The 25,067-nt window shown below is 48.9% G+C and overlaps 1 protein-coding gene across 4 annotated transcripts in view; it reads left to right on the top strand.

The window, feature by feature from the left end:
- The window catches only part of LOC112214322 (protein bicaudal D homolog 1-like), a 46,120-nt gene that overhangs the window by 17,985 nt on the left and 3,068 nt on the right, over positions 1–25,067 (top strand). For 3 of the 4 annotated variants that reach the window (XM_042298043.1, XM_042298044.1, XM_042298045.1), the window contains exons 2-8: positions 15,293–15,505; positions 15,682–15,834; positions 16,128–16,604; positions 18,667–19,701; positions 19,971–20,165; positions 20,464–20,615; positions 20,891–21,101. In XM_042298043.1, the coding sequence (XP_042153977.1) occupies positions 15,293–15,505; positions 15,682–15,834; positions 16,128–16,604; positions 18,667–19,701; positions 19,971–20,165; positions 20,464–20,615; positions 20,891–21,101 (2,436 nt within the window). Of the gene's footprint in view, positions 1–15,292; positions 15,506–15,681; positions 15,835–16,127; positions 16,605–18,666; positions 19,702–19,970; positions 20,166–20,463; positions 20,616–20,890; positions 24,776–25,067 lie in introns of those variants that run through there. The other variant, XM_042298042.1, reaches the window with a different exon arrangement.

The raw sequence follows: 25,067 nt of genomic DNA, 5'->3' as shown, positions 1-25,067 counted from the left end.
CCAGTGAACAGATCAGGGTTCCCTAGCCGCAGGCAGAACAGTTGAAACTGGAGCAGCAGCACGTCCAGTGGACAGATCAGGGTTCCCTAGTCGCAGCTAGAACAGTTGAAACTGGAGCAGCAGCACGTCCAGTGAACAGATCAGGGTTCCCTAGCCGCAGGCACAACAGTTGAAACTGGAGCAGCAGCACGACCAGTTGGACTGAGGACAGCCAGGAGTCATCAGGCCAGGTAGTCCTGAGGCATGGTCCTAGGGCTCAGGTCCTCCAGGAGGGGAGGAAGAGAGAATTAGAGGGAGCATACTTAAATTCACACAGGACACCAGATAAGACAGGAGAATTACACCTGATAAAACAGACTGACCCTAGCCCCCCGGCACATAGACTATTGCAGCATAGATACTGGAGACTGAGACAGGGGGGGTCGGGGGACACTGTGGCCCTTGTTGACCCTGTCAAATACCCCCGGACAGGGTCAACGAGGCAGGATATAACCACACCCACTTTGCCAAAGCACAGCCCCCACACCACTAGAGGGACATCAACAGACCACCAACTTGCTACCCTGAGACAAGGCTGAGTATAGCCCACAAAGATCTCCTCCACCTGCACGAGCCTGAGGGGGCACAAAACCGGACAGGAAGATCGCGTCTCAACCCACTCAAGTGTCGCCCCTCAGCCCCCGTAATAGGGTCAAAGGCAGAGAATCCCAATGGAGGGAGGGGAGCTGGCCAGCCAGAGATAGCAAGGGCAGTTCGTCGCTCTAGCCTTGCCGTAGAAATTCTAGGGACAATAAGGAGGCCTGCGTCTTGTGACCGTAGCGTACGTGTAGGCATGTACGGCAGGACCAAATCGGACAGCTAGGTAGGAGCAAGCCTATGTAATGCTTCGTAGGTGAAATCAGCCAGGAGCCCTTTAGGGTGCCATTTGGGACACAGTTGTCCCTGCAAATGATGGATTCTTCCTCTAGGTCACATGTTCATAGGCACTTAAGTGACGGCTGGAAAAAAATCTCTGGATGCCTGATGTCAGTCTGTATTCCCCACATAGAGCACAGGGATAGGCTGAATAATTCAACGATATGAGGCTGTGGTTCTCTCATAATTAACCCTTAGACTCCTGAGAGGGGGGTGGAGAACAGTATCTCATAAGTGTTCCTAGTGTGGTTGTTGATGTAGTGGTTGGAGGGAAGAGGGAGACGATGTGACCTGACTGAAAGATTCATGTTAGTGTCCCTCCCTCCCTATCTCAGAATACCATCCATACATGACACCATCATATTACACACACGGGCATGATGCTCCGAGGTGGAGACTGGGGAGGAAGCTACCCACCCTGCCTCCCAGCCTATCTCCTGTTCTGTTCCTGGTCCTGTCCAGCCAACCCAAGGTTACCTTCCAGAGAGGGTGTACTTCAAAAGGCCTGTGTTGTGCTGCAGTGGGGTTCCTTCTTCAAAGTGCACTGGGTCTCCCACATCTGCAGCCCTCCTGGGCCCTGTATTGATTAGTGTCTGTTTAAGGCTGCTGAGCCAGTTGCTGCCAACCCTTAGCTAGCGAACTCTCTAACTCAGCTAATCGGGACACAGTGAGAGGGGCATACAAACAGGGCACGCAGTAAGGATAAGGTGTATTGTGCTGATTTGATTCTGCATGACACTTCATGCAAAGTGTTTGATGCGAGTTAACCTGCAAAAACACCTCATCTGATAGATAGGTAATTTTTATTCATGTTATGTGTTTGCGTGATTACCTGTTGACTTATGGGGGTTTGATGACAGGGAGGACACTGTACACATAACACTGTGTATGCGAGACGCAAATATACAGATAACTGCCAAGGTAAAGGAAACCCCAACATAAAGTGTCTTAATAGGGCGTTGGGCCGCCACGAGCCAGAACTGCTTCAATGCACCTTGTCATAGATTCTACAAGTGTCTAGAACTCTATTGGAAAGATGTGACACCGTTCTTCCATGAGAAATTCCATCATTTGGTGTTTTGTTGATGGTGGTGGAAAACGCTGTCTCAGGCGCCGCTCCAGAATCTCCCATAAGTGTTCAGTTGGTTTGCAATGGTGGTGTTTCCTTTTGAGATCCCTATTTCAAAGTCACTGAGATCTCTTCTTATAGTCATGGTAGTCAAGATAATGGGCAACTGGGCATGACCCTAAGCATGATGGGATGTTAATTAACTCAGGAACCACACGTGTGTGGACTCAACTGCTTTTAATATACTTTGTATCCCTCGTTTACTCAAGTGTTTCATTTATTTTGGCAGTTACATGTACAGTGCAATGTCTACAGAATGAATTGTCCTTGAATCCCCACACCACTCCAATCCCCTCCCTCAAGCCCACCTCCTCTTGCCCACGGTGGGGGGGCAGCTATAGTCTGATTACTCCAGTCCAGAGGTCCCCCACTGTCACTGACCAGGCAGGAGGAAAGTCAATTAACTAACAGTGATATGTCCTTCATATTGATCGAACTGGGCCCCATGCTGTGAGTTTAGTGTGGCGACGCTAAGATATGACAGCTGTGGTCACCAACCCGTGTCCTGGGAGAGTTATAGGAAGTGCAGGTATTTGTTCTAGCCCAGCACCCTGATTCAAGCATTCCATAATTATCAAGACCTTAGTTACAGTAGTTGAATCGGGTGTGTTTTAGAGTTGGGCCGGAATGAAATCCTGCATCGTGCATACTAGGGGGTAGAAGAGAGGCTGTGTATCTAACAGGAGTGTGTGTGTGTCCAGGGCCATCGACCAGTGTTTCTCTCCACAGGTGTTGTGCTAGTCTGGCACGGGTCAGATGGCTCCTGACAGATCCAAGATGGCGTGAAATGGAGCGTTTAACAGGGTGTCACTGTGCCAGCGCATGGCCTTGTGTGAGCTCAAAGAGCTGCTAATGATGACATCGCCCCTGTTAACGAGTGTGTCAGAGGAGTCCGTCTGAGGGAGAGGGGACGGGGGAAAGGCTACTGTGAAGAGAACAGACGAGTGAAGAAGGGTAGAGAGACAGGGCAGTAATGGTGAATCCGTCTATTGTCCTGGGAAACGCCTGCCCGTGAGAACGGTTGCTGAATACTGCTGTTGTGTATGTGAGTGTCCATTTATGTAACATAGATCAAATAAAGCTCGTAGGTCACTTTCATTCGACCCCTTTGGTTGATGTGTGTTGTTTGGTCTGTTGATACCTCAGCGGAAAGCTATGTGAATCCTTGGCACGGGCAGTCTACAACACTGGCTAGCTCTACGGGGAGGGACAGTGCGTGGCCCATTACTGGTCTCTTAGAGTAGTTGTCTAAAGACACAAAGGGGAGAAGAAAAAGGAGAGATAAAGAGAAATGGAAGAGGGAGGGAGATAGAGGGGGACTGAATAACAGGGAAAGTGCAAGAACCAATTTCAAATGGCTAATATCTCTCCCATTCTTCTCTGTCAGGCTGGCTGTGAGGGAAAGAGAGAGAGAGAGGTTGGGAGAAAGTAAAATAGTCTGTGATTATAGTAATCAACAAAGTTACTTTCCCTGCCATCCTCTCTGCAGACCGTGGTATCCTATGGGATAATAAAGACTGAGAGGGCCTCTGTCAGAGGAGCAGACAGTCTGTCTCAGAGGAGCAGACAGTCTGTCTCAGAGGAGCAGACAGTCTGTCTCAGAGGTGCAGACAGTCTGTCTCCCTCCGCGGGGTGTCGTCTCTTAGTCAGTCTCCGTGGTCCAGTCCCGTGTGGCTCAGTTGGTAGCGCATGGTGCTAGCAACGCCAGGGTTGTAGGTTCGATTACTGGAATTTTCCAATGCTGGAAATCTACGTGTAAAGGATTTCATGCTGCTTGCTTAGCGAGTAACACATCCTTGCGATTTGGCCCATATCTGTCTCCAACTCAGGACCTCTGTCTCACAAACACACGTGACCATCCTCCCTCAAGGGTCTTAGCTGATCGCGCCACCTAAAAAGCTAGCTAAGGTGGCGACGCAAGCGGGGGACCTTAAGGCTGAGGAGTCCGTTTCACACATCCCCGTGTGCTACATATGCACTCACTACCATGAGTCGCTCTGGATCAGTGTCCCCTAAATGACAAAACATTCTCTCTCTTTCTTGGAGCGTTACACCTCCTGTTTGCATGAGGGGGGCCAAGGGCTGATGGACATTGGGTCCAGGGTGACAGCTTCCTGTGCTTTGAGTGTTCACAGAGATGTTTCAAAGCCAGGGGCATGGATAATGGAGGAGCCACATTTTCACAACCCACTTATCCAGATCAGAGTGCTGACCTCTGCCAGCCTGTGAGAGCGTGGTTTACTAGGTCCGGTGATCAGAGTGCTGACCTCTGCCAGCCTGTGAGAGCGTGGTTCACTAGGTCGGGTGATCAGAGTGCTGACCTCTGCCAGCTTGTGAGAGCGTGGTTCACTAGGTCGGGTGATCAGAGTGCTGACCTCTGCCAGCTTGTGAGAGCGTGGTTCACTAGGTCGGGTGATCAGAGTGCTGACCTCTGCCAGCTTGTGAGAGCGTGGTTCACTAGGTCGGGTGATCAGAGTGCTGACCTCTGCCAGCTTGTGAGAGCGTGGTTCACTAGATCGGGTGATCAGAGTGCTGACCTCTGGCAGCTTGTGAGAGCGTGGTTCACTTGTGAGAGCGTGGTTCAGATCGGGTGATCAGAGTGCTGACCTCTGCCAGCTTGTGAGAGCGTGGTTCACTAGATCGGGTGATCAGAGTGCTGACCTCTGGCAGCTTGTGAGAGCGTGGTTCACTAGATCGGGTGATCAGAGTGCTGACCTCTGCCAGCTTGTGAGAGCGTGGTTCACTAGATCGGGTGATCAGAGTGCTGACCTCTGGCAGCTTGTGAGTGGTTCACTAGATCGGGTGATCAGAGTGCTGACCTCTGGCAGCTTGTGAGAGCGTGGTTCACTAGGTCGGGTGATCAGAGTGCTGACCTCTGCCAGCTTGTGAGAGAGTGGTTCACTAGGTCGGGTGATCAGAGTGCTGACCTCTGCCAGCTTGTGAGAGCGTGGTTCACTAGGTCGGGTGATCAGAGTGCTGACCTCTGCCAGCTTGTGAGAGCGTGGTTCACTAGATCGGGTGAACAGAGTGCTGACCTCTGCCAGCCTGTGAGAGCGTGGTTCACTAGATCGGGTGATCAGAGTGCTGACCTCTGCCAGCCTGTGAGAGCGTGGTTCACTAGGTCGGGTGATCAGAGTGCTGACCTCTGCCAGCCTGTGAGAGCGTGGTTCACAAGATCGGGTGACCTGTAAAAAGGGTGGAAATCTGCCAGTGTCGTGGTGGAGGACTCCTCCATAAGGAGGCTGCTGCAGTAGGTGGTGGTGGATTCCTCCATAAGGAGGCTGCTGCAGCAGGTGGTGGAGGACTCCTCCATAAGGAGGCTGCTGCAGCAGGTGGTGGAGGATTCCTCCATAAGGAGGCTGCTGCAGCAGGTGGTGGAGGATTCCTCCATAAGGAGGCTGCTGCAGCAGCTGGTGGAGGACTCCTCCATAAGGAGGCTGCTGCAGCAGGTGGTGGAGGACTCCTCCATAAGGAGGCTGCTGCAGCAGGTGGTGGAGGACTCCTCCATAAGGAGGCTGCTGCAGCAGGTGGTGGAGGATTCCTCCATAAGGAGGCTGCTGCAGCAGGTGGTGGAGGATTCCTCCATAAGGAGGCTTCTGCAGCAGGTGGTGGAGGATTCCTCCATAAGGAGGCTGCTGCAGCAGGTGGTGGAGGATTCCTCCAGAAGGAGGCTGCTGCAGCAGGTGGTGGAGGACTCCTCCATAAAGGTACGTTCAAGTAAAGTGAGGTTTTAGCCTTTAATGATGTAACTATTGGGCCAATAAAGGTAGTATTTTATTTTTCTAAGTTGAGTGGGTGACAGAGATGGCCCTAAGGTACTGTGTCAGCAGGATGTCTCTCTGAAAGTAGGACACAAAACAGTGGAACAGATTTCTTAGTGATGCCTGAAGAGTACTGTAGGACTATATGAGTGAGTGGCACAGATTTCTTGGGTGCACAGATTTCTATGTAAAACCTGGACAATGAGTGAGTGTAGCTGGTTAGAGACCTCTGAATGACTGGAACATCTGTTTGTGATGAGAATCGGAGTGAAGAAGGGGACTAAAACAGACCCAGTTTACTGTAGCAATGTTATAATGACACACACACACACACACACGTCACACACCTCAGACGCCACAAGTCTGTTATTGTCTGTGGTATTGTTTACTTTCTGTCATATTGGAGATTCCAGGAAACGACTCTGGTTGATCATCAATATATCGAGAGGCTAATATCACTTACATGGTACATGATGTAATCTGATGTCCTCCCCTGTGCTTTCTCTCCTCTCTCTCTCTCTCTCTCTCTCTCTCTCTCTCTCTCCTCCCTCTCTTCTCTTTCTCTCTCTCTCTCTCTCTCTCTCTCTCCTCTCTCTCTCCACTCTCTCTCTTTCTTGCTCTCTCTCTCTCTCTTCTTTCTCTCTCTCTCTCTCTTGCACACTCTCTCTCACACTCTCGCGCTCTCTCTCTCTCTCTGAGATGAGGACAACCCTAAAACAGAGAGAGGGTGTGAGAGAAGGAGAGAGAGAGAGAGAAGACAGAGAAGAGAGAAAGCACATGGGATGACATGGGATGACGACGTCTCAGACAGTCTGCCTCTCTGTGGAAACCAATACCAACCTGCGGGTTTGAACTGCCATGTTTTCAACCGGGCCCACCTTGTAGAGGGGCGGATTTAAGAACCATTCCATCACTACTGTTACCACCAACCACCATCTTTGGATGAAGACCATAGACTGTGTTTGACTGCTTGACCAGGCATCCCTGAGTGTGTCTGTGTTTGTCTGTTGGAAAGAGCCCAAACCCTCCATGTGCTCTTAATACCTCTCTAGACTGCAGCCCTAAACCCTCCCATGTGCTCTTAATACCTCTCTAGACTGCAGCCCTAAACCCTCCCATGTGCTCTTAATACCTCTCTAGACTAAAGCCCTAAACCCTCCGTGTGCTCTTAATACCTCTCTAGACTAAAGCCCTAAACCCTCCCATGTGCTCTTAATACCTCTCTAGACTGCAGCCCTAAACCCTCCCATGTGCTCTTAATACCTCTCTAGACTGCAGCCCTAAACCCTCCGTGTGCTCTTAATACCTCTCTAGACTAAAGCCCTAAACCCTCCGTGTGCTCTTAATACCTCTCTAGACTGCAGCCCTAAACCCTCCCATGTGCTCTTAATACCTCTCTAGACTAAAGCCCTAAACCCTCCCATGTGCTCTTAATACCTCTCTAGACTAAAGCCCTAAACCCTCCGTGTGCTCTTAATACCTCTCTAGACTAAAGCCCTAAACCCTCCCATGTGCTCTTAATACCTCTCTAGACTAAAGCCCTAAACCCTCCGTGTGCTCTTAATACCTCTCTAGACTGCAGCCCTAAACCCTCCGTGTGCTCTTAATACCTCTCTAGACTGCAGCCCTAAACCCTCCGTGTGCTCTTAATACCCCTCTAGACTAAAGCCCTAAACCCTCCGTGTGCTCTTAATACCTCTCTTGACTAAAGCCCTAAACCCTCCCATGTGCTCTTAATACCTCTCTAGACTAAAGCCCTAAACCCTCCCATGTGCTCTTAATACCCCTCTAGACTAAAGCCCTAAACCCTCCGTGTGCTCTTAATACCTCTCTAGACTAAAGCCCTAAACCCTCCCATGTGCTCTTAATACCTCTCTAGACTAAAGCCCTAAACCCTCCGTGTGCTCTTAATACCTCTCTAGACTGCAGCCCTAAACCCTCCATGTGCTCTTAATACCTCTCTAGACTGCAGCCCTAAACCCTCCATGTGCTCTTAATACCTCTCTAGACTGCAGCCCTAAACCCTCTGTGTGCTCTTAATACCTCTCTAGACTAAAGCCCTAAACCCTCTGTGTGCTCTTAATACCTCTCTAGACTGCAGCCCTAAACCCTCCGTGTGCTCTTAATACCTCTCTAGACTGCAGCCCTAAACCCTCCCATGTGCTCTTAATACCTCTCTAGACTAAAGCCCTAAACCCTCCATGTGCTCTTAATACCTCTCTTGACTACAGCCCTAAAGCCTCTGCGCTCTTAATACCTCTCTAGACTAAAGCCCTAAAGCCTCTCTGTGTTTCTCCCTGACTAGAGCATCCTAGCAGTACGTCTGCTGACTCACCCTCTTCCTGTAAATGATGTCATTTATTTATCTTTTGAAGGAGCAGAGAAAGTGTCCTGTCCTCTGAGGAATAATATACTGAGACATCTCCTCTCCTCTGAGGAATAATATACCGAGACATCTCCTCTCCTCTCCTCTGAGGAATAATATACTGAGACAACTCCTCCTCTCCTCTGAGGAATAATATACTGAGACACCTCCTCTCCTCTCCTCTCCTCTCCTCTGAGGAATAATATACTGAGACACCTCCTCTCCTCTGAGGAATAATATACTGAGACATCTCTCCTCTCCTCTGAGGAATAATATACTGAGACACCTCTCCTCTCCTCTGAGGAATAATATACTGAGACACCTCCTCTCCTCTGAGGAATAATATACTGAGACATCTCTCCTCTCCTCTGAGGAATAATATACTGAGACATCTCTCCTCTCCTCTGAGGAATAATATACTGAGACATCTCCTCTCCTCTGAGGAATAATATACCGAGACATCTCCTCTCCTCTCCTCTGAGGAATAATATACTGAGACAACTCCTCCTCTCCTCTGAGGAATAATATACTGAGACACCTCCTCTCCTCTCCTCTGAGGAATAATATACTGAGACACCTCCTCTCCTCTGAGGAATAATATACTGAGACATCTCTCCTCTCCTCTGAGGAATAATATACTGAGACACCTCCTCTCACCACTTCCTGACATCAAAAAGCAGGAATTCCTGTCAATGACTATAACAAACTTAAACATGCATACCAGGTGACCAGTTTGTAAGCATTTGTACCGCTGCTGTCTCTGTCCTTGGTGCTGAAATACTAAGTCATGCTGAAGCGTTAGCCCACGGATGCAGTTCAACATGATCTCTATCCCATATAATGTCTGTTTGAAACACTGCTCATATTGGCTACCACACAATTGAGCCAATGTTTCATGTTGGTTAGAAGTGCACTACACAGGGAATACATAGGGTCTCATTTGAGACATAACCACACTAGGATAATGTCTGTCCTAGCCAGACAGAGACAGTCACACTAGGATCATGTCTGTCCTATCCAGACAGAGACAGTCACACTAGGATAATGTCTGTCCTATCCAGACAGAGACAGTCACACTAGGATAATGTCTGTCCTAGCCAGACAAAGACAGTCACACTAGGATCATGTCTGTCCTAGCCAGACAAAGACAGTCACACTAGGATCATGTCTGTCCTAGCCAGGCAGAGACAGTCACACTAGGATAATGTCTGTCCTAGCCAGGCAGAGACAGTCACACTAGAATCATGTCTGTCCTAGCCAGACAGAGACAGTCACACTAGGATCATGTCTGTCCTAGCCAGGCAGAGACAGTCACACTAGAATCATGTCTGTCCTAGCCAGACAGAGACAGTCACACTAGAATCATGTCTGTCCTAGCCAGACAGAGACAGTCACACTAGGATCATGTCTGTCCTAGCCAGACAGAGACAGTCACACTAGGATCATGTCTGTCCTAGCCAGGCAGAGACAGTCACACTAGGATCATGTCTGTCCTAGCCAGGCAGAGACAGTCACACTAGAATCATGTCTGTCCTAGCCAGACAGAGACAGTCACACTAGGATCATGTCTGTCCTAGCCAGGCAGAGACAGTCACACTAGGATCATGTCTGTCCTAGCCAGGCAGAGACAGTCACACTAGGATCATGTCTGTCCTAGCCAGGCAGAGACAGTCACACTAGGATCATGTCTGTCCTAGCCAGACAGAGACAGTCACACTAGGATCATGTCTGTCCTAGCCAGGCAGAGACAGTCACAGGATCATGTCTGTCCTAGCCAGGCAGAGACAGTCACACTAGGATCATGTCTGTCCTAGCCAGGCAGAGACAGTCACACTAGGATCATGTCTGTCCTAGCCAGGCAGAGACAGTCACACTAGGATCATGTCTGTCCTATCCAGGCAGAGACAGTCACACTAGGATCATGTCTGTCCTAGCCAGGCAGAGACAGTCACACTAGGATCATGTCTGTCCTAGCCAGACAGAGACATAACCACACTAGGATCATGTCTGTCCTAGCCAGACAGAGACATAACCACACTAGGATCATGTCTGTCCTAGCCAGGCAGAGACAGTCACACTAGGATCATGTCTGTCCTAGCCAGGCAGAGACAGTCACACTAGGATCATGTCTGTCCTATCCAGGCAGAGACAGTCACACTAGGATCATGTCTGTCCTAGCCAGGCAGAGACAGTCACACTAGGATCATGTCTGTCCTAGCCAGACAGAGACAGTCACACTAGGATCATGTCTGTCCTAGCCAGACAGAGACAGTCACACTAGGATCATGTCTGTCCTAGCCAGACAGAGACAGTCACACTAGGATCATGTCTGTCCTAGCCAGGCAGAGACAGTCACACTAGGATAATGTCTGTCCTAGCCAGACAGAGACAGTCACACTAGGATCATGTCTGTCCTAGCCAGGCAGAGACAGTCACACTAGGATAATGTCTGTCCTAGCCAGACAGAGACAGTCACACTAGGATCATGTCTGTCCTAGCCAGACAGAGACAGTCACACTAGGATCATGTCTGTCCTAGCCAGACAGAGACAGTCACACTAGGATCATGTCTGTCCTAGCCAGGCAGAGACAATCACACTAGGATCATGTCTGTCCTAGCCAGGCAGAGACAGTCACACTAGGATCATGTCTGTCCTAGCCAGGCAGAGACAGTCACACTAGAATCATGTCTGTCCTAGCCAGACAGAGACAGTCACACTAGAATCATGTCTGTCCTAGCCAGACAGAGACAGTCACACTAGGATCATGTCTGTCCTAGCCAGGCAGAGACAGTCACACTAGGATCATGTCTGTCCTAGCCAGGCAGAGACAGTCACACTAGGATCATGTCTGTCCTAGCCAGGCAGAGACAGTCACACTAGGATCATGTCTGTCCTAGCCAGGCAGAGACAGTCACACTAGGATCATGTCTGTCCTAGCCAGGCAGAGACAGTCACACTAGGATCATGTCTGTCCTAGCCAGACAGAGACAGTCACACTAGGATCATGTCTGTCCTAGCCAGGCAGAGACAGTCACACTAGGATCATGTCTGTCCTAGCCAGGCAGAGACAGTCACACTAGGATCATGTCTGTCCTAGCCAGGCAGAGACAGTCACACTAGGATCATGTCTGTCCTAGCCAGGCAGAGACAGTCACACTAGGATCATGTCTGTCCTAGCCAGGCAGAGACAGTCACACTAGGATCATGTCTGTCCTAGCCAGGCAGAGACAGTCACACTAGGATCATGTCTGTCCTAGCCAGGCAGAGACAGTCACACTAGGATCATGTCTGTCCTAGCCAGGCAGAGACAGTCACACTAGGATCATGTCTGTCCTAGCCAGGCAGAGACAGTCACACTAGGATCATGTCTGTCCTAGCCAGGCAGAGACAGTCACACTAGGATCATGTCTGTCCTAGCCAGGCAGAGACAGTCACACTAGGATCATGTCTGTCCTAGCCAGGCAGAGACAGTCACACTAGGATCATGTCTGTCCTAGCCAGGCAGAGACAGTCACACTAGGATCATGTCTGTCCTAGCCAGGCAGAGACAGTCACACATAGGATCATGTCTGTCCTAGCCAGGCAGAGACAGTCACACTAGGATCATGTCTGTCCTAGCCAGGCAGAGACAGTCACACTAGGATCATGTCTGTCCTAGCCAGACAGAGACAGTCACACTAGGATCATGTCTGTCCTAGCCAGGCAGCCAGACAGTCACACTAGGATCATGTCTGTCCTAGCCAGGCAGAGACAGTCACACTAGGATCATGTCTGTCCTAGCCAGGCAGAGACAGTCACACTAGGATCATGTCTGTCCTAGCCAGGCAGAGACAGTCACACTAGGATCATGTCTGTCCTAGCCAGACAGAGACAGTCACACTAGGATCATGTCTGTCCTAGCCAGGCAGACAGTCACACTAGGATCATGTCTGTCCTAGCCAGGCAGAGACAGTCACACTAGGATCATGTCTGTCCTAGCCAGGCAGAGACAGTCACACTAGGATCATGTCTGTCCTAGCCAGGCAGAGACAGTCACACTAGGATCATGTCTGTCCTAGCCAGGCAGAGACAGTCACACTAGGATCATGTCTGTCCTAGCCAGGCAGAGACAGTCACACTAGGATCATGTCTGTCCTAGCCAGGCAGAGACAGTCACACTAGGATCATGTCTGTCCTAGCCAGGCAGAGACAGTCACACTAGGATCATGTCTGTCCTAGCCAGGCAGAGACAGTCACACTAGGATCATGTCTGTCCTAGCCAGGCAGAGACAGTCACACTAGGATCATGTCTGTCCTAGCCAGACAGAGACAGTCACACTAGGATCATGTCTGTCCTAGCCAGACAGAGACAGTCACACTAGGATCATGTCTGTCCTAGCCAGACAGAGACAGTCACACTAGGATCATGTCTGTCCTAGCCAGACAGAGACAGTCACACTAGGATCATGTCTGTCCTAGCCAGACAGAGACAGTCACACTAGGATCATGTCTGTCCTAGCCAGACAGAGACAGTCACACTAGGATCATGTCTGTCCTAGCCAGACAGAGACAGTCACACTAGGATCATGTCTGTCCTAGCCAGACAGAGAGTGTGTAGAGAGAGGCTACATATTGGGATTTGCAGCAAATAAAAAGGCTTGGTGACACTGTGGCTTGTTCTGCTCTGCTCTGTAACGCCCCATCTGTCTCTCGTCAAGCGGGGAGAATGTTCTACTCTACTGTCAGTGGAAATTGGATGACCAGCGTTAGGGTATGCATCCCAAATAGGCACCCTATTTCCTATTTCCTTACCCTAGTAAAACTGACTATCCTACCGATCCTCGACTTCGGCGATGTCATCTACAAAATAGCTTCCAATACTCTACTTAGCAAACTAGATGCATTTTATAATAGTGCCATCCGTTTTGTTACTAAAATACCTTATACCACCCACCACTGCGACCTGTATGCTCTAGTCGGCTGGCCCTCGCTACATATTCGTCGCCAGACCCACTGGCTCCAGGTCATCTATAAGTCCATGCTAAGTAAAACTCTGCCTTATCTCAGTTCACTGGTCACGATAACAACACCCACCCGTAGCATGCGCTCCAGCAGGTGTATCTCACTGATCATCCCCAAAGCCAACACTTCATTCGGCCGCCTTTCCTTCCAGTTCTCTGCTGCCTGTGACTGGAACGAATTGCAAAAATCGCTAAAGTCGGAGACTTTTATTTCCCTCACCAACTTTAAACATCTGCTATCTGAGCAGCTAACCGATCGCTGCAGCTGTACATAGTCCATCTGTAAATAGCCCACCCAATTTACCTACCTCATCCCCATACTGTTTATTATTTATTTATTTACTTTTCTGCTCTTTTGCACACCAGTATCTCTAGCTGCACATGATCATCTGATCATTTATCACTCCAGTGTTAATCTGCCAAATTGTAATTATTCGCTCCTATGGCCTATTTATTGCCTTCCTCCTCATGCCTTTTGCACACAATGTATATAGATTCTAGACTTTTTTTTCTACTGTGTTATTGACTTGTTTATTGTTTACTCCATGTGTAACTCTGTGTTGTTGTCTGTTCACACTGCTATGCTTTATCTTGGCCAGGTCGCAGTTGCAAATGAGAACTTGTTCTCTACTAGCCTACCTGGTTAAATAAAGGTGAAATAAAATCAAATTAAAATAAATGTGTAGCCCATATGGCTCTGGTCAAAAGTAGTGCACTATATAGGGAATATGGTGACATTTGGGATACTCCCTCAGCTTCTCTTCTCCACTTAAAGTGAGTGGCTGCGTTAAGAGTTGATGCCATTGTAATGACATTGGAGGGGGACATTGTTTCTTTTTGGATGACATTTACTGTAGAAAAAGAAACTATGATTTTATGTGGCTTTTATCTTGATGTATGCAGTCATAGTGTAAGTTACTCCTCATGCATGTATATAGGTATGACCCACCTCTTTGACCATAGATTGGTAGACCAGTTGCTTGCCATGGGTAATATAGGCACTGTCTTTCACTTTACTGTGTACTGTACTGTACATGTGTTCTGGAAATCCATCTTTTTGTAAGCTGAAATTTGATGTGCTCTCTTTATTAAAGGACACCTTTCCTGAAACGCTGGCATATAGTGACATCTGACAGAGTGAATGATTGTGTGTGTGTGTGAGCGTGCACACATGCGTGTGTGTGTGAGTGACGTGTGTGTTTTGGCAGATGAAGGGCAGTGTCATCAAACCACACATGACCTTTAAACCTTCAAAAGCTGGAGGAAAGGTCTCGTCCCTTTTCAGCTGCAAACAGCAGAACATATAACGGTCTTAAACTACACGACATCCCAACGTTCCTCAGTGTCTCCAATAGTTCTGATGTTTAATTATGTTGAATATGTTAGTTTACACAAATACAGCCACCGCTGAAGCTGAACTAATAGGAGAGTGATGAACAGCCTGCGGTAGTCCACTGTGGAGTCCCTGCATGGCTGTTTCAGTAGACTGTACTTATTCAGTGGCCCTGTAGGGAACATTACGATCGCCTTCCCTCTTGTCCGACTTTACGTTAAGTGCACTTAATCCCATGTATTTACATGATCATTATATTTAGGTTCCGTTCAGGTTCAGCGCCACGTCATTTAAAGTGCTTCCACGTCTGTGTTCTGTTGCTAGAAGCCCAGGGGAGAGCAGGATTCTTTGCCTCTCTGTTTCTCTATTTTCCGCCCAACAGTCTTTGTTTTATCCCTCCTTGAGTTTACCGTCGCTCTGCACCGTAAATAGATGCACCTACTCTATGATGTACTTCCTCTCAGCCTCTTGCTGAGCTGTGTATTGATTGGTGGTGGTGGTGGTGGTGGTGTGCGTGCGTGCGTGTATGTATTAGGGCTGCACAATTAATCCCTCCCCCCCCCAAAAAAAAATGTTATCAATGTTTTTGCCTATATGATGCAGCCCTACTGTGTGTCCACCAGCCCAGACTAGGCGGTGGAACAGTTTCAGATGGTGGTTTCTCTTTACCTCTCCATGTATGTTTTATAGGAGTCAGAAAATAGCATTTACATAACCAGGACAAAACAACAGGCTATGCTACTAAAATGTCATAACTTCTCTCTCGCCCCTCCTCTGCCCCTGCCCAGGCGTTTGGCCAGACCTTCTCCACCCAGCGCAAGGTGGCTGCGGACGGGGAGACCAACGAGGAGACCCTCTTGCAGGAGTCAGCCACGAAGGAGGCGTACTACACGAGTCGCCTGCTGGTGATCCAGTCAGAGCTCAAACAGAGCCGGGCCGTCACAGTCAACACACAGGCCGACAACGAACACCTCAGTACCCTGCTGCAGGAGCTCAGAGAGGTGAGGCACCAGGGGTTAGAGGCCGGGGGGGTGTGGTTTAGAGGAGACCCAGAGCAGTGGCTACTTACTATATACATGTATGCACAGTTATTGATAATAACCACAGGTCTTGTGTATTTGATAGTAGCCGGGTTGTGTGTGTTAACTAAACCCTGGTGTTTGTGTCTGTCATGTAGAGTAATGAGATGTTGGAGCTGCAGCGGAGCCGGATGAGAGAGGAGATCAGGGAGTATAAGTTCAGAGAGGCTCGACTCCTACAGGACTACACTGAGCTGGAGGAGGAGAACATCACCCTGCAGAAACTAGTGTCCACTCTCAAACAGAATCAGGTGAGAGAACACAGTACATACACACGCATGCGGTTGCACACACACACACACAAACGCACACCTACACGCGCATGCACACACAGACACACTTGCACATACATGTGGTTACACACACGCACGCACGCACTCACGCACACACACACACACACACTCTCTCACACTCACACACAATGTGTCCCCATCCCTAACACCACATTATGCCTCTCTCTCTCTACTTACCTCTTCCTACCCTCCACCTTCCTCCCCCTTCCTCCCTCCTACCCCCCCCCTACCTCCCTCCTTCGCTCCCTCAGGTGGAGTACGAGGGGTTAAAGCATGAGATCAAGGTTCTGGAGGAGGAGACCGAGCTGCTGAACAGTCAGTTAGAAGACGCCTTACGTCTCAAAGACATCTCCGAGGCCCAGCTAGAGGAGGCCCTGGACTCCCTGAAGAGCGAGCGGGAGCAGAAGAAGCACCTCCGCAAGGAGCTGGTCCACCACCTCAGCCTGTGTGACGTCCAATACACGGGCAGCGCCCACCTCACTTTCACCTCAGCGCCACCTAGTGGCACGGCTACGCCTGTCTCCGCCCTGTCGCCCAACTCAGAGGAGCCAGGCAGGTGTAACGGGCATCTACATGGAGGGTCAGGAACTGGGACGGGGACAGGGTCGCTGCCCAGGGCCAATGGAGAGTGTCGGGGAGCGGGGAGGAAAGGAGAGGGGATGGTGTCGGATCTGTTCAGTGAGATGAACCTGACAGAGATACAGAAGCTCAAGCAGCAGCTGCTACAGGTGGGTGGAGAAGTACGGTTCACTCGGTTTGAATGAGTAGAGGGGCGTTTCGGGAGCCTCTGGAGTTTGGTGCTCAGATTTCTCAGTGTTATAAGCATGTAACAATGACATACAGGAGGACATCAGAACACTGTGGCAAACAAACATACTCATTCTAGCTCATCAATGTAAACATAAACAATATTACAAAGTGAACACACCGATGCCGTACAAATGAACACATCTATATCCCCTCAGCAGCCCCATATTGTAGATGTAGGAATAAGTGTTGAATTATTCAGTGAGAGACTGCTGACATAACCTCACTGCATACAGCGCTCTCTCTCATCTCTCTCTCTCTCTCATATCTCATCTCTCTCTCTCATCTCTCATCTCTCTCTCTCTCTCATCTCTCTCTCTCTCTATCTCAATCGCTCGGCCTGCCTCTCCCCTTTTCAACCTCTTAAGAGGATAAATAATAAAGGTTATCCCAGCAGTCAGATAAAGTGTTGTAGCACCAGTGAGAAGCTGTGGGATCAGTCGTTACTGGACCACTGGCTGTTACGTGGACTCTAATCAAAATGGCCGCCATTTTGTTTCATAGTGGGTGTCTTCTCTTCTGTAGTTTCCTCCAGCCCAGTTGGCCAGTGAGATGAAGATGCAGTAGCATGTGTGTGTCCAACCATTTACTGCAGTCCCTATAGGTGAAACTGCATCTCCCCACACATTCCCTCAGCCTCGCTCCGATTGGATGGACTGGAGGAAAGGCTTATTTATATCCTCACTGACACACTAGACTATTGATTCACCCTCAGTCTCAGTAGTGTGCAAGGTTTACTGTTTCCTCTGAAAGTGTGCAGGGTTTAGGCCCTGCTGAAATAAAACAGCATAGACCAGCATACATTTCAAGCTGGTCCATGCTGGTATTTGCTGGTCTATGCTGGTTAGTTCTGGTCAAGCTGGTCTGTCCAGCATGGTCTAGTTGTGTATGATGGTTTACTAGAATAGTCTAGCTGGTTTTGCTGGTGACCAGCCTTCGCTGTGTTTTGGACACATACCAGTTTATGCTGGTGATGTTGGTATGCTTGTCCATGCTGGTTACCAAGCTGGTCCATGCTGGTCAAGCTACCCTGACCATGCCCATCATTATTACATTTCCCAGCATGTTCTATTGCAGTAGATTTTTTAAATTGTTTGTCTCAATATCTCTCTTGTTTGTGGTGCTTTTGCATGTACATTGATTGATTAAATAATCTTATGCTACACAAAGATAAATAACATACATTTTTTCTAAACTAATACAATCTGTTAGTTGGACTTATTGCTCCAGTTTAGATCATTTGGGTAGTCTCATTTATTCCCCTTTCTGCCCCTGGCAGTCATTCTGAATGCATATCGTGGGTGAAGAAAAGTTACAATTATTGGATATCCCCACACTGGCTGGATTCCAATAGAAATTAAACATCACTTTTAAATCCAGCATGATATGACTTGATACTGGTTTTGCTGGTGACCAGCTTTTGCAGGTCACTGTGTCCAAAACACAGCGAAGGCTGGTCACCAGCAAAAACACAGTGAAGGCTGATCACCACAAAAGCACAACGAAGGCTGGTCACCACAAAAGCACAACGAAGGCTGGTCACCACAAAAGCACAATGAAGGCTGGTCACCAGCAAAAACACAGCGAAGGCTGGTCACCAGCAAAAACACAGCGAAGGCTGGTCACCAGCAAAAACACAGCGAAGGCTGGTCACCAGCAAAAACACAGCGAAGGCTGGTCACCAGCAAAAACACAACGAAGGTTGGTCACCAGCAAAAATACAGCGAAGGCTGGTCACCGCAAAAGGCACCAAGAAATCAGAGTGAAGGTTGGTCACCAGCAAAATCAACACCTATGCTGGACCAGCCTATGCTTATCTGTGCTGTTTCTTTCAGCAGGGGGGGGCCTAAGGGATGAGGTGGACTGTGCTGAGTGTGCAGGGAAATGATGCAGCTTATTTAAGGTTGTGGGGTTGGAGATGATAAGAAAGCTACTAGTTTAACAATAGGCTGAAAATAGCTGTTTGTGTGTGTGTGTTCATAGGCAGAGCGGGAGAAAACAGGGCTGTTGATCAGCCTGCAAGAGTGTCAGACGCAGCTGCAGCATACACAGGGTGCCCTGAACGAGCAGCACGAGAGGGCCCTCCGCCTCAGCGAGAGAGTCACCGCCCTCAGGCATCTGCACCGGGAGGCCCATCTCGCCCAGGAGGCCCAGCACGACCAGGAGGCCCACCTCAACCGAGAGGCCCTGATGGAGCAGGGAGAAGAGGAAGAGGAGGAGAAAGAGAAGGGATTAATACACAGCAGGGGCCAGGCATTCTGCCACCAGACCCCGGGTCTGGAAATACTCCAGTGTAAATACAGGGTGGCTGTAACCGAGGTGGTCGAGCTAAAGGCTGAGCTGAAGTCGCTGAGAGAGAGGTACAACCAGTGTGTGGAGGGCGGGGTGGACGAGAGGACACGCGGAGAGGCCCAGCACAGATCTCTGGAGCAGCAGGTGGGGAGGCTGGAGAGGAGCTGCCGGGAAGGTAGGGAGAAGGTGGGGGGCCTGGAGACGGAGCTGAAAACAGCCAAGAACATGGCCAGCGAGAGCCAGGGGGCGCTCAACGCAGCACAGGACGAACTGGTCACCTTCAGCGAGGAGCTGGCTCAACTTTACCACCATGTCTGCCTCTGTAACAATGAGACGCCCAACCGGGTGATGCTAGACTACTACAGACACGGCAGAGGACTAAGGGGCATCAGTGCCTCGCTCAAGGGTGACGACACCCGCGTTCTACTCACGCCCCGCCTCGCCCGGCGGCTCGCAGCCGTTGCCGCAGCAACCTCGTCGTCCACGGCGGAGTCTCGTAGCCCCTCGGAATCCCCATCCAAAGAGCGGTTGTCAGGAGAGAGAGGCCGGGACGGGGGAAGGGACAGAGACAGTCCTGTACCCCGCACCCCTCCTACGGGGTCCCCCAGCATCAGTGCCTCTTCCTCATCTTCATCATCATCATCGTCGCCTGCGGTAGAGCCAGCTGGAGACCTGCGTAGGGAACCCATGAACATCTATAACCTCAACGCCATCATCAGAGAGCAGGTGACTCCGTTTGAATCATTTGAATAAACATGTCAAACAGAATATAGTTTCACTATTCGTAGTACATTCACTAGCAAGCATATATCATCACACCTTTTGATTTCATTGGCAGTTCAAACCTGAAACAGTTTATCCCAGTTTGTATGCCAGGTGTCACCTTTAACCTTCCAAATGGTCATCATGAAGCTAACAGACACAGATTCCAGTGTATCTGACTGACAACATTAGCTAATGTTCGCTAACAACCTCCCTTGATGAACATGCTGCAGGTGAGGCACCTCCAGAGGGCAGTGGACCGGTCACTCCAGCTGTCCAGACAGAGGGCTGCAGCCAGGGAACTGGCCCCACTGTTTGACAAGGACAAAGAGGCCTGTATGGAGGAGATACTGAAGCTCAAGTCCCTGCTCAGCACCAAGAGAGAACAGATAGCTACCCTCAGACTGGTGCTCAAAGCGAACAAACAGGTCAGACATGGATATGGTATCCGAGATATGGATTCGCTGTCTAACACGGCCTTGCTAGAATCTACTTTGAGGCTGGTTCCAATGATTCTCCGAAAGCGGTAGATGGTTCTCACCAGGCTACGGTAGCCATTAGGATATATAGAGTATATAGAGACTGCTGTCACAGTCACACTAATGTCCTCACTTTGAATTTTCAATTGTCTTCTAACTCACTAGGGGGGAAATGTATTCTGACTTCAATGTGGCTTTCTGTTTAAATAAAGGTGAAAGAAATGTCCCTGTTCCCTTGTTCTTGCAGACTGCAGAGAATGCCCTGGCCAACTTGAAGAGTAAGTATGAGAATGAGAAGCACATGGTGACAGACACCATGATGAAGCTGAGGAACGAACTGAAGGCCCTGAAGGAGGACGCTGCCACCTTCTCATCGCTCAGAGCCATGTTCGCCACCAGGTGACTATTTCCCTCCTTGCTCTATCCCTTCATCTATATTTCTTTTATTTAATTTTTACTGTTCACTACCAGGGGAGAGACCAAGGACCAGGGATAGATTGTTAAAGGGATAGACTTCCACATCCTGCCTTTCCTATTTCTCCCCGGCTCTCTCCATTCTTCTCTACTTCTTCTTCTGATCACGTTATTTCTTCTGAACCCATCTCCACCTACACTGTGTAACCAAAACTTTTGTTTTTTGCAAGCACCCAACCCCTCTCCTTGAAACTTCTCAGGTGTGACGAGTATGTGACTCAGCTGGATGAGATGCAGAGGCAGCTGGCTGCGGCGGAGGACGAGAAGAAGACGCTCAACTCTCTCCTGCGAATGGCCATCCAGCAGAAACTAGCCCTGACCCAGCGTCTGGAGGACCTAGCCTTCGACCAGGAGCAGTCGCACCGCACCCGCGGCAGCAAGGTGGCCCGCATGAAGAGCAGCACCCCCAAAGTAAGTCCTGCTCCTCCCTCCAGCCCCACCACCGGCGCTGGCGCCCCCTTAAACTTGACCTCTGCTACTACAGACGCCCTAGCTCTGAGCTCCCCTACGTCACATCATAGACACTCCGTCAGCCCCTCCTCCACGGCCCCCTCAGGCCCCAAAGTACCAGACAGCCCCCCCTCCCTGGAAGCGCTCTCCTCCTCCTGGACCCCCCCATCCACTCCCCACATGCTGGATCACTCCCAGTGGGCACTGGGTGTCCGGACGTTAGAGGTCGACTCCCACAGTTTCAGTCTCGACTCCCACAGTTTTAGTTTAGAACGTAGCAGTACTGGGCTCTCCAGGCATTACTCCTCAGACTCACGGCCGTCTCCTAGCAGGGGTGCTCAGCCTGGCTCGGCCCCCTCCTCCCCCTACTGTTCTCCCATACTGAGGTCTCGCCGGTTGACATGGAGCTCCCCTCGAACTCGCCCCCTTAGCAACCTGACGCGTACCTCAGCCCTTTATACCCCCTCTTCTTACACCCCTCCTAGTTCCTATATCCCTTCTAGTTCTTACACCCCTTCCTCCCTTTATACCCCCTCCAGTTCCTATACCCCTTCATCTGCTCATTACTCTCCTTCATCATATACCCCACCCTCGTCGTACACCCCCCACACTTCATATAGTCTCACCAGCAGCTACAGTCCACTCTACCCTAGGTACTACGGTTCCCATCGGCCCCCTCACTGACACTAAACCACAGTTCCCATTAACCTCCTCACTGACAACACTACAAATCCCATGAGTCCCCTCTCTAAACAGAACTACAGATTCCATCGGCACCTTCGCAGACACTAAGCTACAATTCCCATCAACCTCCTCACGGACACTACTACAAATCCCATCAGCCTCTGTAATGATGCAAAACTACATTTCCCATGAGCCCCTGGGAGAGTGGGTGGGGCTTACAGAGAGGAGGACAGACTGGTTTCCTGTTTCTTGTGCCTAAGCCTCTGGCCTCGATGCAGCATGTGGATGTGGCTCTGTATCGGCGCGAATGTTCGGACTGACTCTGCTCAGGGATTTAACACAACATGGAGCACAAGTGGCCCTGCCTTCCTCTTATTCACAGACTGTTGATCGGTCTAAGCTACAGGAGAGACAGGACACTTTACAGACTATACATACACAGTAGTTTTGGTCTCGCCCTTTAAATCAAGTCGCCATCCACACAAGCAAGTGAATACGTGTGCAGGACCTTGCCGCTGTTTGGAAAGACGGATGAGAAGGATGTTTAGGTTAACTGGACATTTGAAGGAATTTGTTCACATGTTGGACTGATGTCGCCACAGATCAACCACTTGACAGTGTTATTCGCGCTCTCTGTTTTTAATGAAAATCACAGATACTGTAACCAAATGTCATTCAAAGCAAGTATTGCATAAGACAGATCAATGATTATGGATTGTTTGCTATTTTTAATTGTTCAGTTATTACTCACAGCTCTGTACACACTGTCCTCATAATGTTATTGCAGTCATCCTCACATCTGCTGTGTAAACCTGGCACATATTTGGAGTCTAGCACCACCCAATGGCAGTTTGTAATGTCACTGTATATTCAGAACTTAGTCTGAAGACGTGGTTGAATGTCATATTAAACATAAATGACCTGGAATCAGCACACCATGATGGTTTTAATGTTAGCATTATGAGACAGAGCGAGATGGGTGATTCTGGTTTTCATATCAGTAGGCGAGACAGACAGTGAGCTGTGGCTACGTAGCACCCCTAGTGCCTCGGAGGGTAACTCCAGAGGAACACAGCAACATAGATGGATGAATGTCATCATAGAAAACTCACTTACCACCAAACTCAGGGAAGCTGACACACACACACTTTTCAACTGGGGTTCAACAAGGATGTATTGTTAACCAGAATTATCCTTACGCTGATCTAGAAATATAGACCAACATTTGAATGACATTTAGGCTATGGGTTAGTTAGTGTAGAGCTACTGTATGATGCATAGATGGGATTCCACAGTTTCTGCACATGTGAGTGTGTCACCTGTGTATGTGTGTGCCTTAACAACTACAGCACCTGATTAGTACAACCTGATCATGCCAACAACAACAGTTTTCATATTGTTTTTTGTTTTTTTGACCCTATCCAATAAGTTAGAATGGACAATAACAAAGCCTTGCCAGATGATCAGCGTAAGTGCTCTTGATGAGGGATACACTGCTACTGGGTGTTGGCCAGTGAATAGCCTTTGCCAACTTTGGCCCAATCCATGCACAGTTTGGTTTTGACGGGAAGAACTAAGGGGACATAGCTGACGTGCAAACCGATATTTAATTTTTGAATTGGTTAAAATGACGTGAAGGTTATGAGTTTGGTTAAGGGTCAGTTATAGATTTTGTGCTAGTTGTGCTGTCAATGGGATGCTGGTCAGAAAAGTCTCCTTAGTCTCTCCCTGTTTTGACTCCCCTCTCTAGTATTGACCCAGTCCGGTCTCCCCCTCCCCCGCCAGTCCCAAATCTGGAGCCCAGAGTACCACAACAACCCTGTGTGTCTATACTCTAACAATCCCAGTCTCCATTGGTTCAAGTGATCTACATGTTGTTATAACAGGCAACATGGAGCAAAAAAAAAACGCATTTGACAGGACTCCTCTCAGCTACATTGTTGACAACGTTAGGTGAACATTTACATATTTCTCACAACAGAAATACTCACTGTTCTTGCACTCATTGTTGGGCTGATTGAGCTGGTGGAATGTTTTTTTTCCAATAGGCATCTAATGGTGACTGTACAGAAACACAATGAACACTGTAGATTTGGTGTGGGAACCACCTCAGTGACCTTTTATACATGGAGTTTGTATTACTCTGTTTCATTCATTACCCTTCATCACGTTAGCAATTACTTGACATGAGTCTGTCCTTCACTCCAGTTTCTACATCTGCACCATCTACCTGCCTTGACACAACACTGTATGCCTGTTACTTTGAGCAGAACACCTTTGTAGTTGTAGTATAGTGTAGGTTATAATATGAAACATTTCCATCGTAGGGTAAATTAGCTGGATATAGATATTTTCTGCAATAAGGGAATAAAAAGTGAAGGATTGTCAAATATCAAATAGATGCTAGGGGTTGCCGTCTTAGCTTCTCAAGAAAGGAAACCAGTGTGACCTCCTCTCTGTGAAACCCTCCTCGTTCCGCCTGACTCGCACTCTCCAATATACACACACACACACATCACACACCCACCAAACTCATTCCTGTCTTCGGTCCCGCGACATCATAATTCCATCCGTAAATGCAAGAGGATTTTAATCCTGTCAAATGTGTTTTTGACCTCCTTCCCCTTTCCAATGTATTAGTTTCCCACCGCATCTATTGGCCTGTGATTTCTCCCTCTATGTGATTACAGTGAATGCCATTTTCCTCTTCTGCTCTCTGTTTCAGGCGTCTTTCATAATGTGGAACATTGTCAATTTTAACATCTTTGCCTGTGCTAACGCCATATCCATTTCCAGGCAGACTGTTAATAGTTACCACTGATTGTCAGCCTGTTAGCTTTTGAGCACTTTATATGCATGTGTATATAACACAGGGTATTGGAAAGCTGTATGCTGTGTACAGTGCTATGTTCATACTCTTCGTATATACTGTAAATATCATGTATAAATGACCTGTATTTTGTGTGTCGTCATCTTTTCTGTTTTGAGTGGCCTTGAGCATCTCTCTCATGTGTTCTAGGGAGGAATTCCTTATAATCTCAGTTTCATGAAGTTGCTGTCGTGTGTTCCACTCAGATATGCATAGGCCTACTTTACACAGCCTGCTCAGTTATTGCACAAGCACACGGGTTCATCAAGCATACTGTAAGCGTACATTCCATTGAACAGTACAATATACAGTGCCTTGCGAAAGTATTCGGCCCCCTTGAACTTTGCGACCTTTTGCCACATTTCAGGCTTCAA

Source organism: Oncorhynchus tshawytscha, linkage group LG15 (genome assembly GCF_018296145.1).
Source record: "Oncorhynchus tshawytscha isolate Ot180627B linkage group LG15, Otsh_v2.0, whole genome shotgun sequence".
Taxonomy (NCBI): domain Eukaryota; kingdom Metazoa; phylum Chordata; class Actinopteri; order Salmoniformes; family Salmonidae; genus Oncorhynchus; species Oncorhynchus tshawytscha.
The sequence above is the reverse complement of the archived record's forward strand: the minus strand, read 5'-3'. Positions and strand labels throughout refer to the sequence as shown.